General features: G+C 44.0%; 1 protein-coding gene across 3 annotated transcripts in view; it reads right to left on the bottom strand.

The window, feature by feature from the left end:
• The window catches only part of dph6 (diphthamine biosynthesis 6), a 68,366-nt gene extending 50,398 nt beyond the window's left edge, over positions 1–17,968 (bottom strand). For all 3 annotated transcript variants that reach the window (XM_086155047.1, XM_086155055.1, XM_086155064.1), the window contains exons 1-5: positions 17,815–17,968; positions 17,498–17,589; positions 16,535–16,719; positions 1,949–2,022; positions 122–240 (exon numbers count right to left, since the gene is read on the bottom strand). In XM_086155047.1, coding sequence (XP_086011173.1) covers positions 122–240; positions 1,949–2,022; positions 16,535–16,719; positions 17,498–17,589; positions 17,815–17,849 — 505 coding nt within the window. In that variant the 5' untranslated portion in view covers positions 17,850–17,968. The remainder of the gene's footprint in view (positions 1–121; positions 241–1,948; positions 2,023–16,534; positions 16,720–17,497; positions 17,590–17,814) is intronic.
• Between the last annotated feature and the right edge of the window lie 894 nt (positions 17,969–18,862).

Below are 18,862 nucleotides of genomic sequence, written 5' to 3'. Positions count from 1 at the left end.
TTCCACGTTATACCTCGCTTTCGCCCAGCTTATCTCAATTCTGCCCCGAATGAGTGAAGCTTAAATTGCTGTCCAGAAGTTGGTAAGTTGGCGCGCCGGCTGCTCGAGACACGAAACCGACCGTAAGCGGCAACTTTGATGAGGACAGCGTGGAGGCCGGATGATATCATCTCGGAGAGCAGGGATTCCTGGTCGCGACGCCACAGGTAGGCCAGGGGCTGCAGGCCAAGTCGTAAACATCTGGAGAACGGGTGAAAGGGGAGGTGAGGGCGGTGGGCTTTAGACAGCAAAGACAAGAATAATTTCGTTTCACAACTTTCAATCTCAAATCATTGTCTAAATTGAAGTGTTTCTCATACATAAAATTACATCTGCGTGCATAAGTTTGCCCAGAACATCTGTAAATGTGTCTATCTTGCTGAGGCGATGCCTTAACTAAGATTCTATAGCTTCAATGGTAAAGACTTTGCCAGAGGATATGGATTTTTTTTATACATGCCTACTGGCAGAGCCCAAACAGATCAATAAGGGGCAATTGAATACGCCATTCAGACACAATGACGTCAAATTTGTGCTTCATCCGCCACAAGGAAAATATAGATTTGTAGCCATCATCTGCGTTTCACCTGCATTGATGTAGATCCACGTTTTTGCTACTCCCATGCATCAGCATACAGCCTGGCTTATCACTAACGCAAAGAACTTAGAACAGAAAGTCTATATATCTATCTAACAGAGCGTCTTTTGTTCATGCATTATCAATTGTCTGTATGTGAAGCTACCAATACACAGTATTGAGGATATGTATGAAACATCAAGCAAACACAAGGCAGATGTACCACTCTGGATCCTCTTTTTTAATTTCATCACGAGAGCAAAGAGGAGATTTATAGGTGGAGTACAGGAGGACTGGAGCTCAGTTGGCGAGGGTTAGATGGAGGCGGGTGATTGGCGACCGCCAAAGGGAGCGGCAACAGGGAAAGAAGAGGTTCTGGCCCTGCTGTACTTGGAATTCACAATGCGTCAAAAAATTCAAAGCTGTGAATACAGACTATGTCATAAACCTGGTGTCCGACTGCAATCATAATATTTTATGATTATTTTTGAAACCTATTCTCTTAATTTTTTTTTTCATGTTTTTTAATTTATTTTTTTTATTTTACTTATTGCCCACTTTCCTTGCAATGTCATACATTGGTTTGGTAAAGTAACATCGACATTCTGCCCCTCAATGATTGGACTTTTGGCTTAGCTGCTGCACGCAGGTACGCGCCGGAACAGGGCTGTTGCAAAAAACAAAACAAAAACAAAACTCATCACCAGCAACAAAGCACGCCTCGCCTCGGCATTGAAACGAGACTTCAAACTTGCGACCAGAGAGGGCAGCAGAACACTGCTGTTCCTTCGGGCGTTGAATGATACTCTTTAATGAGAGGAGCACTTTTGTGTCACAATGTGTTCAGCTCGGGGAAATATTTGGAGACAATGACAATAGCAGACCGGGGGGAAAATCTTAACAATACGGGTATCAATGTCATTAGTAAACCATCTAATTTTCCTGAAAATACAACTGCTGTTTCATTTCTTTTTTTTTTTTTTTTTTTGTCCTTCAAATCATTGCCGCATAAAAAAAAAAAAAAAAAAAAAAATAGAACCACACTCTGAAATCATTGTAAAATCAAAGCCAGTCTAAATAAAATGTGCATAAACAAACCATTGTGTGTATGCGTGCATGTGCGCGTGCACACGTGTGTATGCGTGTGTATATTTGTGTATAAATATGAGCGCATGTTTAAACAAAACCCGGTCCAAGTTTGGAACACACAGTGAGGTGAAGACTACAGAGGATGTACTCTTTCCCTTCAGTGGACCGCAGAGTGTGCGTCATTCGCGCAGAGGCCGAAACGTGGCGGGTGTGTGTGCGCTGGATGGCGGGTGCTTGACTTACACGTTTTCCACGCGGACCCTCTGGTAATTGGAGAGAATAGCTCCCACGGACACGGCCTCGATACTCTCCTTTTCCTGGGGGAAGGACAGGGGAAAACTCAAGATGCGACGCTTTCTTGCCATTTTTCTACGGGTGCAAGGTTAAAGTGATATGATGTCACCATCCCAAGGGGCCAAGATACTGTTTGCTTGACCTACAACGGTGTTCCAAAGTGTTATCTGAACGAAACCGCGCAAACATATTGAAGCACATACACATACACACACAAACAGACAATGAAAACAGATTTCTGACGTCTCTTTCCTTTCATTGGACCGCAATCCTGTAGGGATGTTTACACTCTGGCCATATCAAGGCCGCTGTGGTCCAGCCCAAATCCCCCGGAGGTTTGTGTACATTGCTCTGCGGGTGAAATACATGCGAGCGTACGACTGAAGGAATCAGGGCAGTTCCTGTACTTTATCAGTAGTTGTGTATGTGTGTGCGTGCGCGTGCGTGCCTGACCATGGCACCTTCCATTCTTCTCGTCCCCGTCTTGAAGGCTGAATTGCGGTGACAGCTTGGATGTTGCATTGAAGCACCGAGTTTGTGACTGCCGTGTAACTTTGGCACTGCTGTGGGCTAATCTAATTGCTTTCCATATCATATTCATGTTTTGGGAAACAAGTTAGAGGACCGCTCGCTCATGGTGGTGGTGGTGGTGGTGGGGAGGGGCGGGCTTCGACACGGCTCAATCTTCTCTCCCGCAGACGGGCTGGGGTGACTCGGAGTGACACGCGCGAGCGGACGCGCGCAAAAAATAAACACGTGCACGCCCCTCACTCTGCAGGGGCAGGCGCCCCTCCCCTGCAGACACACACCTGCAGATTCATTAGAACATTACATGGGCTGTAATTAGAATGAGAGGCAAGGCTAGAAGGACTGGAGGGATGCACTAGTCTCAGTAAATTACATTGTAGCCATTATCAATTTCCCTGGCTACTGGTCCTTAAGATAACCCGCCACCCCTCCTTCTCCCCGTGGTCCCTTCCTGCAATTTTTCTCTGCCTGATAAACATGCTGATTAAAGCGAACAGCGTGTAAACCTTTGATACTTTCCTAAATGAAATCCATGCCCTGCCTGAGGCCTGATGCAACGTACTGTGTCTCTTGTACACACACACACACACACACACACACACACGTGCACGTACGCAAACGCACACACACGCATGCAAACACACACGCGGGCATGCCAGCTAATCAGATAAAGGATGTACTGTGTGCGCCTGTGTGCGTGTTTTGCAGTGGCGGAGGACGTGAGGTAAAAAGAGATAACAAGCGTGTGGAGAAAAACAGGGCCAGAATTTGAATCTTTGACCCAAAAGTTGAAAGAGCTTACGGACGCGCGGGATTCGCTTAAGTTTTAACATCATGAGCCAATCCCAGTGCTCGGTGACAGTAATTAAGTCCGACTGATAACATTTCAGCGCAGCACAGAGCTAAGGGGGCTGCAGGCGGTGTCATGTAATTCTTGGTAAGCCTAAGGGCCGGCACTCTATTCCGACGCAACGATAACCTTTTCCCTAAATACAACTGTCACTTCCTAAAGGGGCAAATTAGGAGGTAAGGAGTGGGATAAGGAGGAACAGGGAGAAAAGGGATGAGAGATAGGAGCGTGTAGAACAGCTTTCAACTTGGCCCAACAGAATAACAGAGCGTCTTGGCAACAGGGCACAACAAGTTTGTCTTGTGTTTCTCCCTATCGCTCTCTCCTTGCCTCCGGAGGATACATGTTTTAGGTACTCGGGTCTTTGAGGTTTAACTTGGCCTCGGCCGATTAAATGGTTTCTCCTTTCCCCGGCTCTCATTACATTACATCATTCGGCCTTAAAATACCCAGGCCGACTCATTACTAATGATAACACGGGGCAAATTCCTCACACATTTCCCTTGTTTTCAGGGAGAGGAAACTGTAGCTACTAGACCTTTTGGCAAACGTTTTCGGAAAATTATTATTTTTGGACGTGGCTCTGTTTTTGTCACCATTATAGCAATCATCGGGAGACAGGCAGAAATGAGGGGGAAAGCTGCCCCCCTGGACGTGATGTTACACATTCTGGATACATTTTCTTGTTCTCCTGCAACTAACACTAACTAGGAACCGATTGATATTGAGGGAATTGTCCCGCGTGCGTTCACCAAGCGCTAAAATAAACACGCAAACTCTGGTTTTTGCGGTGACCGAAACACTGAGCAAAATAGTTTATTGTGTAAATAACTGACAAAGCAGTAAGGTAGCTCCTGAAGAGCAGCGTAATCATGGAAAATAATAAAATCTTTACGAGCGCTATCTGGCTAAGTGATGTTTTGACTATGTTAAGAGGTGTGACCTGGGTAAGAGGCTAACATATTAATAAATCAAGACAGAGGTCATCGAGACTCCGGCGACCTACAAACCGTTTTTCTGTCTTTGTGACTTTTGGCACGAGATCAGAAGAAAAAATCTTTCCATCGGCACTGGATTTTTGTCTCCCTTTTCTTTTTCTTTTTTTTTTCTCTCTTCACCATTTAATGACTCTAGTTCATTAAAGGAAGCCTCACCTGAACTCAGACCCGAGGTCCTGCATTAACTCACCCCCGGAGCGGGACTAATTCCTCCTTGTTGTGCAACAGTGTGACCCCCAGAGCGGACCCGTCAGACGCGCTAAACAAAGGCCTGGCATGGCTTCAACTGTCTTCTCCAGAAAAGCTATTAATGAGGATCTATGGCCCAGAGCAATGGAAGCCCTCAGTCCCCCGGCCATGTCCATCAGTGTATTTAGCCCCATGCAGTCATTAACTTCTGTTACTAATTGTCAAATTCATTAAACTACGCCTTCCCCCACATCCGGATGTCTCCTGTGAAATGGATGGAGAGGGCTGAGTTATTAAGATGTCAGCCGCGGCAAAGATTAAGACCGGCAGAAACGCTCAACAAAGAAATGATACGCCATTAAACTGTATCAAGGTAATGTCCGCGATACACTTTACAATTAAATATGCATTCATCTTTGTAAAAGGAATAAAAAAAAGAGTGGTTCAAATGTACTTGCGTTCATAGACATGCCTCCAGGAAAGATATGTATCCTGAGGCCCTGAAGATATAGATATACTTAGTGACTGCAAAGCGCCCAACTGAATGCAGCTATTTTACAGGATTAAGGTACTTAGACGCGCCACACATTCAGTCGGTGTAATGTTCAACCGTCAAAGCCATTACCAGAAACCAAGGCAATTAGAAAGCCATAAAATATTAAAAATTCAATATTCATATTCATATGGAATACATCAGAACCCTCATTAGCTCGCACTCCCTCTCTCAATGGCTGTCGCAAAGATGTCTTAATTATACACCCTAACAATACAAAGCTCCATTTTGCAAAATGGTAGGTTTCCGAAAAGCCCGCTTTAGCCTCCCCTGACAACTGTGAAGCCAGAACTGTCAGATCTCAACTATTATCGACTATCTTGACAGACCCACACGCACACATAATTCCATGCAAAAAAAAACATATTGTGTTTAAAGTTGGTGATAATGTACTTTCTAATAAATCACTGCCTTTTGTAAATTTTAATGTGATGGCAGGTGGAAAATATGAAGAATACAGGATGCAGATATTCGCCGAAGTCCAACTTTGCTCAAGGGCTTTACAGGTTCTCCATTGCTGCGTCCCCACTGTCATATCGACACCGCATCAAAACGGGTGCCTTTATCTCCCGTGCCCTACTTTCACCCGACACGACCGTCCGCCGTGTTTTCCAGGATCCATCAAGTAAGTGACTGGATGCAACATGGTTTTAATGTTCCCTCCATTAGATCAGCTCGGGGCCCGCTGTAATGTAATGGGATTGTTCTCCCCTGTTGCCTGACATGGTGGGAACATGGAGATGGGGTTTGACCGTGCTACAACATCTCAAGTACATGTGATGCGGGTGGGATGGGGCAGCCGGGGTCAAGTGATTGTGTTTAATGCAATGCGGACGAAGTCCAGGGGCGTGTTGGGCCTGTCTCTGCAACTCAAGACACGCCGACGTGACACAAAGCTCGGCGTGAGCTTACTGGGAAAAGACGCCCCTTATTTGTTTTGAATCAGCCCCCTCATTATCATCGGGCGGACGCGGTCATACAGCAAGGTGACTCCCGGGGGGAGGTTGATAAGAGGCGTGATTGGATGGCGTCGTTTCAGCCAATGCGCTCGGAGGATTAGAAACTCCACATTCAAGTTGAAAGGCGGAAACCTCACGTCCTTCCCTGGGTCCAATGCGGTGACAAAATGCACATTCAAGCTTAGCGGAGGTATTCGTAATGCAAACATTGTCCGAAACTTTGTTTTAAAAAGTCTTTTAGAGACATTCCCCTCGCTAAATGGCCTGGGCTGCGTGAGGCGGCCGCTGAATGACGGGATCTCCCTTTGTGCGTGCAGACGGGCTGACGAGATGACTCACGCCATGTCAGTCCTCAACCATTCAGAGAGCGGGAATCAGAAAAACAAAACGCACTGCTCGTAAAACCCAAATGCCTCCCCACCGCTTCCTGTGGCGAGGATGAGGTCAGGGGTAGGATGAAGGGAGGGGGGGGGTTTACCTGCTCCGCAGGTGGACAAAAACAAGAGAGGATACGACCCTGGACGCCGTCTCGTCGGTACGTGGAGGGAGCGACGCTTATCGATGAGCGGGATGAGCGAGTAAACTGAATCGAACCGAGATGCAACCGCAGACAGCAGAGGAGGTTTTATCAGTGCAGCCGTGCACACACACACTCGCGTCTCGGACGGTGATTCATTTACAATGACAGAGCTGTTTTCGGGCGATAGGGCCCGAGCATAAATATGCCATGCTGCGCAGCTGGAAAATGTAGAAATTCATCTGGGTTAAAAAGTAAAGAGATTAATGTTTCACGAGTTTCCTCTCAGATATATATATGGGTACATAAACACGGACCCAGCCAGTCTGGGAGGGAGAGGGCCGCGGCCAAAGCAAGCACAAAGCCCTGGTTTCAGCAGTCCAAGGACAAGGAGGCTTTCCATATCAACGTGCATGGAAAACTAAACGTTGGGAAGTGGTGGTGAAGACACAAGGTTGTTTATCGATGCACCGTGCGTCTATGAATACTTGCAATTCAAGCTCACAAGTTATGGTTGTTTCTAAGCTAAACAAATTGTCAAGATGAACCTCTGAGCTCTTTCAGTCGGCAGGAAATCTCCCGAGCATTTCAAGGTCTTGCTTCGCGCCGTTTGAAGGACGCCGTTTTTTTTCCCGGCGACGCATAAAACAAAGTTATAAGAGGGACGAGCGTCGGCGTCCCGGAGGCAGGCGGCCGCCTCTGGTCTGAGGCTTGGACACAATCAGACAGGAGAGTCTCACACCACAGAGAGGTAAACCGTGTCAGTTGCTTTTCACGGTCCGCGTCAACCACCTAGTCCACAGGGTGCGTGCACACACACGCACCGACATTCGTGTGTATACACAAAGTCATGCGCTGACCTACAAACACGTGCGCACGCGCCAAAATGTTAATGTTTTTCTGGTGAGGTCAGGTTCCAGGCTCTTGGCATCTTGGCTCTCCTGTCCTCGACTGTGAGCGGCTCCAGCAGACGTCGTGGACAGACCTTCTCCCTCCCCCGGAGAGAGAGGGTGGTGGGGAGAATATAGCGGCGACTGCTGCTTTAACCCACTCTCCAGACTCCAGACGTTGTTTTCCTACGGCTGGTTATGACTTTAGCTGCGGGAGGTGATGGGGCCTGCCACAAATATTTCTTGTGGGGAATGGTTCACAAAACAAAACATAAAAGCCCCCTTAATTTTGGAGTAGATGAATGGCAGGGAGTTGTTACACTTAGTACTAGCCCACAGCTGTCTGCGCGCTAACATTGAGCCTGACTCACTGCAGATACTGTTTAGTTTAAGAGGCATTGTGACAAGTCCAACATTTCATCTGACAGTATTTTTTCTTCAAAGCTTAAATGGCCGGTCCTCCGCACCGATGTAAAGTAAATCTTTTTTTTTTTTTTTTTTTAATCCAAATTGAGCAACGCGTGCGTGAGGTTCATGTTTCCATTTCAACATAAGTTATTTTCAGAAAGGCCGAGGAGATGGATGGAGACAATAAAAGCGGTTGTCAACCGTCGAGCGCGTCGAAGGTTTTAAAAAGTATGTCGAACGCGCACCCCGCATAGAAAAAAAAAAAATCAATGATGATCACATTATTTAAATAACCGTAGATTTCGTTGAATTTTTGAAATGAAGAATAATAAAAAGAAAGAAAACAAAGTAATGACCTGTGAAAGTCAGTGGCGTTTACACCAGTGCGTCAAAAGTATTACGGATTTTCCTTTACTCTACACCGACCACTTGAATGCAAATGACCTATTGATTCATCCGGCGCAAAAAAATAAAATCATAGCAGAAAGACCGTAAAGACACGCGGGCTCTTCGTTGAAACAATGTCCAACCAAGCAGTGGTAGTGGCTCATGCCCTTGGCGACGCAAGATAAGGCTATCAGCTTCCATCATCACTAAACAAGATTGAGCAAAGTACATTAAGCAGAAAAATACAAACAAATTACAAAGGCTTGAGGCGAGGCTCTTTATCTAATGTTTGTGGGGACTGTTAGCGTCAGCTGGAGGGAAATGGGCCTGCATCTCATAGATCCTGTCCCACCACTTCCACACGGCCAGCGAAACAATACACAGCGCCATTATCTTTGCACTAATACTATCCTTCCTCGTGTGCAAAAACAAGCCGGGCGGAGGAAAAGATAACAATGGCGACCGCATTGGAAGGCGACGCAGAGAGACAGCTGTTTGAAGGAATTCATACCCGCTCGTGCAACGAAAACCTTAAACTGTAGTACTCCAAAAAGCCAAGGACCGGAATACATTTTTACAAAGAACTTTCTATGGAGCGATCGTATCATGTTTTTGCAGTTTTGTTAACTGTATTCAATAACGCTGTTCGGAGGTCTCGCTGCACCACAAACAAGCGCGTATTAGCTTTGTTATTGATCTGATCTCCTAAACCCTCGCTGTGACCCCAGAGGTCATGATTTATGTATCGAAGTGTGTTTTTTTTTTTTTTTGTTTTCGTTTTTTGAAGAAATCCATTTTCCTGTCGAGCCCCCCGATGTACCTCTAATGCAACGCCGCACCGGTAATCAGAGATGGGCGGCATGTTTGATTTTGACTTCCCCCGCCTTTTCGTAGTTCTCTCCCCGCCTCAACTACTTGTCTTCCAACACCTCAGCTCCCTAATCAATACAACTGAGCTTCGGGTTCAACTGGAGACTCCCCCGGCCTGCCCTCGCTTCTGCGCTCCTTTATCCCCCCGCCCTCCCGACTTCCCTCACAGCGGGATGCACCTCCATCAGGGCGCTCAGGAAAGCGCAGCGCCAGGCTTCAGATGGATTTGGATGAAAGTGTGACGACAGCGCAACCGCAATGAGGATGCCGGTGCATGGAAGGAGGGAGAGGCGGTAATGGAAAAGAACGTTCAGACTCGAGAACAGCAGAAATCATTTGGAAATAAAAGGGAGTATATGTGAATACGATAAAGGCCAAAGAAACAAGACGATCAAGAAGGGTGCTTGAAAGTTATTTTCCCAGGCGTCCCAGGCAGAGGGAACGCTGGTTCGTTGAGTTGGGAACGATGTCGGTTTCAGAAAAAAAAAAAAAAAAAGATCTTTATGAATGTTTAGGAGAAGTCGAACGCATCACGGCATAGAAAATTAGATTTGAAAGTAACATTTCCGTCGTTCTCGGAGCTGGGTCTCAGTGCGACAGAGATGTCACAGGGCGGCTAATTAAAGCTGGCAGAAAGCCACGCGTGCACAGATATCCTATTGTTCCTCATCACTCTAATGAGCTTAAATGTCTTTGTCTTTATTCATCACCTCAAAGGTTACAGTCACTGCATACGAGTCGCTGCGTTGTTTAATATTACCTATTACTACTGAGCAAGGCTCCGGTCGGAAACTTTTTTGCGGCAATGAATGGAGCGACGCTTTCAAGGCGACGAATCTTCATCCCTGAAATCTCCCTTTGGAAGCAATCAGAATGGTTATTAACAGAAGTGATATGTTGATTAATATGAAAAAAGAAGACTGTTCCGTAAAAAAGATCGGGGAGCGTTGAGAAATTAGTGGCGTTTCCCTAATTTCCGATGCGAGCCGAATGGTCACAGATTGAAGATATCCGGCTTCCACGATCACAAAACACTCCTACTGAATATGATTCGCTGAAAGTTAAGATCAAATCTGTCAATTGTTGCCGGTTCAATCTATGAAACAAAAAATAAAAGATAAGTTAAATAAAGTGTTTGAGCAACATTTCTTATTGCAGGAAGAAGGAAAATGGGGCTACAAGCGAGGCAAGTGAGTCGAAGTGAGATAGACCTGTTATCATGTAACAGAGCTTTGACCTGACCTTGAACACACAAGAACGCACGCGCGCACACACACACATACACACATGCACGCAGGCGGGGTCATGGGGCATAAAGAGCCCCTGTGTCAGGTCACAGAGCAGAGAGAAGGATAAAGGACTTGAGGGATGTGATATGACTAATATGAGGGGTTCTGCGGGCCTTCGGGGGTGCTGGCGTTACAGCCGGGGGTGACTGACACTGCTGATCTGTATCACACATCATAGCAGATCACAGCAGAGGAGAGCCGACCAATCACACACACACACACACACACACACACACACACACACACACACACACACACACACACACACACACACACACACATCTGACTCAATACGAAGAGCAGAATCCTTTCCAGAATCCTCACAACAACATATAAATGTATTTGAGATATTAGTATATTTCAGATATATATGTGTGCATATATAGAGAGAGAAAATTCCAAAATTGTCTATTAGCGATTGTATCGTATTGAAGATTGCAGGGTGTATTTATATATGTATTATCTTACTGGCTAAATCCACACATGTCGATGTTGTCTAAATTTTTCCACTTCAAAATGAGGAAAAAATTAAATAACTATATGTACCAGGAAATTACCAGATGGATAAGAGTGCACAATAGATAAATTAAAATTAAAATCAAAATAACACAAAAACCTGCAAGAATTTTCATTAAGATTAGTCAGGACTTAATGAGCTGTTGGACGAGAATTAAGGCTATATACATTTGAATTAATTTGAAGGTCCTAGTGCTGCACTCTAGAAGTTTTTTTTTCCACAAGTATTTAAATAAGTGGGCGCTTTCCTGTCGAAGCCAGGGGCACACGCCGTCACTTCATGTTATATGTGTTTTCGACATACATATCGTAGCAGCGCGCGTATCACTTCAAGTACGGTGATCATTATTTCTCCTTTGCAACACCTCTTGTTTATACTTAGCGTAAAAAAATCTAGATATTAATCGCTTTGAACGCCAGGCGGGGGAGGGTGAAATAGTGTCATCTTTGAAATTATATAAGCCCCCCCACGCCCCGTCCCCTCCCCATTAACTGCAGCTGAAAAAACTGTTATTTCTCCCCGTCTGTGAGCCGGTTCAAAGATCAGCACCTAGCAGGATGGGACGGGAAAGGCTGCGGCTTGCACGTCTATCAGGTTACCTACTTCAAAGAGTCAGTGCCATACACAGCCAGCGATGAGAGCTAAGGGGCCGAGGATAGGGTCACATTGTCCCTCGACTATTATCACTGCTGCCAGTGCATGGCCGTCTGTTTTTTTCTTCTTTCTATTATAATTTAGATTTTTTTTTTCTCCCCCCCCTGGTCTGTCAACAATGGTTCTAAAGAATATGATCTCTCCCTTTGAATCGGTTTGAATGGCTCCAAACATCTTCCAGGAGGCCGGTGCGTCTGTAGTTTGTCAGCGGCCGGGAACAGTCCATAGATGGCACTGTTGGCTCACACTACGAGCCGGCTGCTGGCTTTGCAAAAGAGGAGGAGGAAAAGGAAGAGGAGGAGGAGGAGGGAAGAATATCCACTAAAACTCATCAACTCCAGATCTGAGAAAAAAAAAAAAAAAAAATTAAAAAGATCTTTCATCTATGCTCTGGTGTCATTTGCCAAATATAATCTTGTAACTTCTAATTAATTCAAACTGCTATGAAGAATCTTTCAAAATATCACACTTTCTAAACAGAGCACATTTTCCTCACTAAAACTGTTCTTTTCCATTTAACAGCTCATTATCAAAAGAAATGTGTGTTGTTGCTTTTTCCCTCTCTCTTTCGCCCAGCTCCATCTTCTCCTTCACCAATCAACAACATGGCAAACTCAACAGTGACAGAAAAAAAGAAAAAAAAAGAAAAACAAGAACACAACAACACATATTAGGAAGTGGAAAATGTGAAAGTAGGCAAAACCCGTGGCTTTTGAAAGTGAAGTTTTAACCGACCATTTCCATTCAAACTGAATTTAAGTACATAAATAAAATGGCACGAATCGGTAAACCCCCTGATTAGGAAGAATGTCAGAGAGAGGTAACTTGAAATTCGAGATAAGAAAGTTGTCCTTTTTGTTGACGATACTTGAGAGAGAGAGAAAGAGAGAGAGGAAGTCTGTTGTTTATGGTGTGAGCCTGTTGAAGACGGTGAGCGGGCTAAACCAGGAGACGACTGGGGGTCTGCCGGCCCGCCAGGGGCCCCGTGGGAGTCCAACTGCCATGATCTATGGCCCGTCTGACTAGTGAGGTCAGACCAGAGAAACCTTGGAAATGGGAAATTAGCAGGCCTTTGCAATTAGAGCCCTGACCACAAGGCCACGATTGTGTATTGCATCACATGCCAGAGGGACGTCCGCAGTTTGACGACAAATACCCGGGAAAGGCCAAAGCCCGCGGCGCAAACGCAGGGCTGCGCTCACAAGACACACAAACAAAAGGGCTCTCCCGTGTAGCCGAGCTGTGTAAAGTCACGGATTAATACAGGAGATGACAAAGGAAGTCAGATGGAGGGCGCAAAATGGCCCGCGGCGAGCTGATTGGCCCTCGCCAAGCGGGCAGCGTGCAGATGCACAGGGGCCCTGGAGAAGCCCACAGCGGTGGACGGACGTATCGCCGCACACTTATGGGGAAAAGCCCACACACTAAATTACACTTACAATAACTAGAATCTAAACAAATAACATTTCCTCACGATTGTCAACGGCTTCGATTCTGACACTGTCAGCTAAAATAAAAGTTTCTGAATCACTGCACAGGCGAGGGAAAAAAAAAAAAAGAAAAAAGAAAAAAGTCTTGCTTTGACTTATCCACTCCCAGAGGCCATCTGTGGTGACAGCAGGGAGAGCTGCTGCTGCCGCTGCTGCTGCAGCTGGCACGGATCATCCAGGTAGCTGCGCGGTGGCTACAGGGTTGACGCCGGACAGGTATGCGGAGCGCGCGTGCAGTCGACTCCAACTGTCAGTCAGCCGTCCTGCACTGCCGCCAGACCACCGGGGTCTCATACATAATTCGGCTTCAAATGAATATTTCCTCAATAACGGGACAAAAGCAGTTTTTGATGAAATATTAATTTGGCGATTAATCTTTGCATCTGATCTTCTGTAAGGCGAGTTTTTTTTTTTTTTGCCTGTAAAGCCGGTTGTTGAAGGGCACCTCTTCTACACATCAAATTTTGATGAACTGATGCACAGGAACCCTTTTTTCCCCAAGAGATAAGTCGGAAAAAAAAGAAAATTAAAAAAAAAAAAAAAAAAAAAACTTGCTCCGCATCTAGAGTGAAACATAAATATACTCAATAGGGTCTGAGAGCACAAACATAGCTTTTTAATCTCCCACACTGCTCGGTGGCACTTACATGCTAAGGAGCGTTACTGTACAGCAGGCCAGATGAAACAAGACAAGCGGGGTCTCTTTGAGATTGTGCTAATGGGCTACTAAGTGACTCTGAATCCATGGAGAAGAACTTGTAAAACATCTCAACAGTGTGACATATGTCATGAACCTTAGCCGAGATGAGAAGTTTAGTGGCGTTCTGAGAGCTCGCTCCTGAAAAGCAGTCAAGCATATGTCAGGGATGGCAATGAGTCAAAACGATACACCGAGCAAAGCGATGGTACAGATTGCACATTCTGTCAATGGTGTATAGTTCACCTAAGTTTAATTTATCTCACATCATGAATGAACCATTTTTTTAATATCACTTGGATGGTTACCATTGGAGGTTTTTAAAGTTCACATAAAATCACACTGTAATTCACATTCACAATTCCAGCTTCTGTCACGGGTCCAACAAACATCTCCATCTCTGTGAGCCAGTTGAATCAGCCAGTAGCCTCACACCGACAGACCAATATTGGAATAGGCCTGCTTCACAGGTCAATATTTCATATGCAAAATATTAGATTATTCCGGAATGGACGTTGGAATTGTTTAAATGCTTGGTCCTACACTGGTTGTGACATCAGTTTTTAAAATGGTTTACAATTTTTCATGATCTGATGCTGGTACTGTCTGTGTTTCAAGTCCCGCCTTGAAGAGTTTGACATCAATTGGATTTCAAGCTGTCCGACGTCTCTCTGGCCTCAAAGTAACATCTGGTTGTTATAGATTATTCAGCTTTATTATGTAATGCATGTTGGCGTCAGTGTGAGCTCCACATGTCCGGTGCTCTGCCGGCGAAAGTCCTGTTTCATCTGTATCCTTTAGTTCGTCTGATCATTCCTGGTTTCACTTGAAAATAACACATTTTTCGATCGCCTCATTAGTGGGGTGTTGAACGAGCCACGGAAGAACCGTTATATTTTGTCCGGTATTTGAGTTGCCTTCATTTATATTTTAAATAACTACAACTATCATTACAAATGAACATATGTGTATATTGGTCAGTCTTTGCCATCAGAACTCAGAAGGTCAGCAGGTTACTGTTGTGAATAAATCCTTTCAACAGAAAGTACACTGACGCAATGTGATCAGCTAGATGTTTTTATTCGCCAATATGTGGCTCATCCCCAATTTTAATCACAACACTTTCTCATTTTAGTCACATGCCTAGAGTGTGTTCAGTTTCAAATAATCTTTGCCTGAATTCAGTTACTGACTATGAGGACACACAACGAAAGGAGTTTACTGTTATGCTTACTTCATTGTATCCAAGGTACTTGACATGGCTATTTAGGCTCAGCTGACGTAACTTGGCACTGGTCTTGACTTGCAGGCGCGGCAGTTCATTCTTGTTTTTATAAATACTAAAATACAGGAACAATATATACATATATATTTTCTCTATTGGTCAAGGAGCAAATCTGTACATTTAAAACACTCCACACTATAATTAAAATTTAAAAAACAATTCCCTGCACTCAAATGCATTTATTATTCACCAGTTTATTCAACCCTGATTTGCTCCTCAGTTGTTTTGGATTGGACAGTCTCCCAAGCAGCATCTTAATTCATTTTCAAATCCTTACACAGAAACCAGACCAGTGTTATTGTGCTTATTACGCACATTGCTGTGTATACAAGCTGTAGCTGCCCATGCTGATAATTGGATTAATATTAGATAGTATCCCAGTTAGTTTGATGATATGCAGACAACTAGTGATGAAATGCATTGGAAAATAAACAAGTACGTAAAATAAGAAGGGCTGGGTCGATGTAATCAACTTTGCCGACTGGCAGCTGAAGCAGCAAAAGCAATGATTCTGATGGCTCTAGAGAATAAAATGAAGCTAAAGAGCTTGCCAGCATCATTAAAAGTTGGAAGCAGCACCCCTGCTTTGAATGCCGGAACTGGGGAGTTACACAAAGTTCAGATGTCCCACGATTGCGTCACGTCTGTCACGTGACATTGCGTCTCACTCAGCCGCCGTGTTCATACAGGCGGCTTCTTGAATGCTTTTGTGCGTCTGCCAGCTCACTTTTTCGACACAGAGCATGTCTTTGACGACAGCCACTAAATAGATCATATTTCCTGAATTAAAAGTCTCCACATGGTCTCTGAATTTTATGGAGCCACTTCATTTTCTGCAACATGATCCTGCAAACAGTTTGCAACACAATGGGGTCGCCACAGAGAAAACAGAATACTCAAAGTTGAAAAAAACATGACACACTGCAAGTTTACACTTTTCACACATGTATATCTGGCTCTAAACAACAGAGAGCTGCGCAGGTATGAAATAAACATAGTGATTAGAAGATCACTTTCACTTTCTATTTGTGCTTCAAACCGCATATGGCTTGCAGTAAAACAGGCAATAACCCACCTTTCTAAATGAGTTGCCGCTGCAGCACATGAGTGACTAGCCAAGGCTGTTTGAACACTCCATCTTGTTAGCATGGCCGTCAAAATGAAAAGCGTGTCATTAATGTCGCAGGTTTCTCATTTCTTTTTTTCTTGAACAAATATTCCCATGGAAAAATTCACAAAAGTAAGTAAAGCTGTCAAGCCAACTTAGCAAAGCAAAGAGATCAGTAACTGATACAGTGGTATCAAGTTGAATCTAAAAGAACTTATGCATTAACTTGCCCCGTGTGTGTGTGTGTGTGTGTGTGTTGGGTATCGTCTGCTCTCTGTAATGGACACTTTCCAGCAGTGAATTTTTTTTTTGCTCTCATCTGACGAGGACAATGGAAAAGGCCTACCTTTACAAGGCGAAGCAGCTGATACAGATCCTCTACCTCGTCCCCCTCCGTCTCACTGTAGTCACTGCTGGTGTCCAGGCTGGAGCCCTGGATGGTGTGTCTATACAAAGGCACGTCCATGGCCTCTGCATACAGCTCTATGGCCTGGTGGCCGACTGTTTGGTACATGTAACTGTCCAATTCATCTGTGGAGAACATGGAGGTGAGGCTGTTTTAACACGTACAATTCAAATACTTTCAAATCATTTGGGGGAAAAAAAAAAAATATATATATATATATATATATACACACAGCCATAAATCCTAGATATCTTGTAATGGCTCATCTCCAATAAAATGTTAAAAAGTTGTTTTGGAATAGACGTTTGTATTACATTTATTTCAATATGATTAATGATTCAATTGACAAGGGTGCAGAGATATGATTAGAAATTAAAATCCCAACATACTATTTTTGAGATTTTTTTCCGGGATCTGTCATCTGCATGGCAACACAAGTGAGTTATCCTATCTTCCTTTTCTTCAGGATAAGAAAGATGAGTTTACTATGTAGCTAAAATATCATATATATATATATGTGTGTGTGTGTGTGTGTGTGTATATACATATATACATATTTATATATAATTATGAAAACTGACTGGCTGTAAGTAAAAATGTACAAGACTGGGAAGAAACAATCTGATCAGATCAGTTATGAATACACATTACAACTCACCTAAAAATTCTTTTTTTAAGAAATACTGGTTAACTTTCAATGAATGATCCCTCTAATGTTTTTAATTTTTTTTTGTGACGCCCCCCCCCCATCTGAGCCTATTTGTTTGGTACATCATGTGCATCTGCAGCATAGCATTGTGGTATAGTTGTACGTGTCTGCTGCAGAAGAGCAGTTGTGCCTTCCCATAAAGGCTCAACTGTCCCTGCATATGAGACTGCAGACGACCTGCACTTGTCCCGTACCTTTGTCTGCAGGACGCAGGTTGGCCAGAGCGACGATGCAATGGCCTGCAGCGACACACTGCATCATGTTGTAGCAGCTGTCTTTGCCTCCGCTGGAGAAATGAGTACAGTGATCATACGGGTTTACACACTGTGTCTATCCATTTATATAACCGTGCAGGTTACTTTGCCTTCAATTATCATGCATGTTATATATTTTCTTTAATCTTGAAATTATAGCATCACACGCTGAAAATGAAATTCATTTCAAAACATCCGGCTGTCATTCCGTTAGCTTTACCGCCACGCCGGAACAAAACCATTACTGAAACGATTACCTTATTAAAGCGACCACTTTCATTTTTTTTTCCATAAACTCCAAGGGTTCCACATGTGAATGTTTACAACGCGATGGCAAATCGGCCGTGCATAGCAACCGGTACACGAGTTGTATTTACGCAGCTGACATGTGAGAAATCACTTCCGGGTTGCGGGGACCCAAGACGGCGAATATGGTGGCCAGAAATATGCCTGATTAAATTATATCTATTGCCCTCTCTCTCTTTATATCTCTTTATATCTCCCGCACCATAGAAATAACAATAAAATCAATAACGAGAATGAGAAAATAATAATACGATTATGAACAGCGATGTTGTCTTTCATGGTAGTAGTCTTAACATTAATAGTAGTATTGTTATTGAATCGTTAAAAATCGTTGAAGTAAAATAATATTTTTCAAACTTGTGAAAAGGCATGTCTTAATTATGCACGTTAAGATCGAAATACAATAAGACGATATCAGGTCCACAACTGGTCAAAAATACACCCATGACCATAGGGAATGAAATTTACAGAATATACAACAACACAGTTGTTATAGTAATTGATAGAATTCATTCATGGTTTCTGTTCATCATCTTTTTCCCAAATTGGAAAATAGGTACAGACAATTTATTGAGTTAATTAGGTAAAAATCAAATCTTATATGTAAGGTCAAATCAATTCATATCAGCTAATTTGCACTTCTAGTAATGAAGTGAGGAGGGTAAAGGTGCCAAGGCTTTTGAATCTTTCTTCATATCTGAAATATTTAATACACATATGCATGTAAACCCACTCTCTTTGCACATTGGCATGCAGCATCACTTCATCCTTTGTTAACAAACTGCATTCACAGTAAACGTTGGCAACTGCCTGTTACAGGACCGCCAATGCATTCAATGATGAAGCCCAGGTGGCTGTTCACCCTGACGCTCACGCTGACACTGACGCGTATCCTCTGCCTCCCATCTCTCCGGAGAGAACCGCAAGTCCATGCAGTGGTATTCACACACAGGTTGCACTTTTTTGCTCTGAGGGAGCCCTATTTTGCTCAGAGGAAAG

Source organism: Fistularia commersonii, chromosome 1 (assembly GCF_037954325.1).
Source record: "Fistularia commersonii isolate RoL2024-O1a breed Wild chromosome 1, RoL_Fcom_v1.0, whole genome shotgun sequence".
Lineage (NCBI taxonomy): Eukaryota > Metazoa > Chordata > Actinopteri > Syngnathiformes > Fistulariidae > Fistularia > Fistularia commersonii.
Note: the sequence above shows the minus strand (reverse complement) of the source record. Positions and strands in the feature narration are given on the sequence as shown.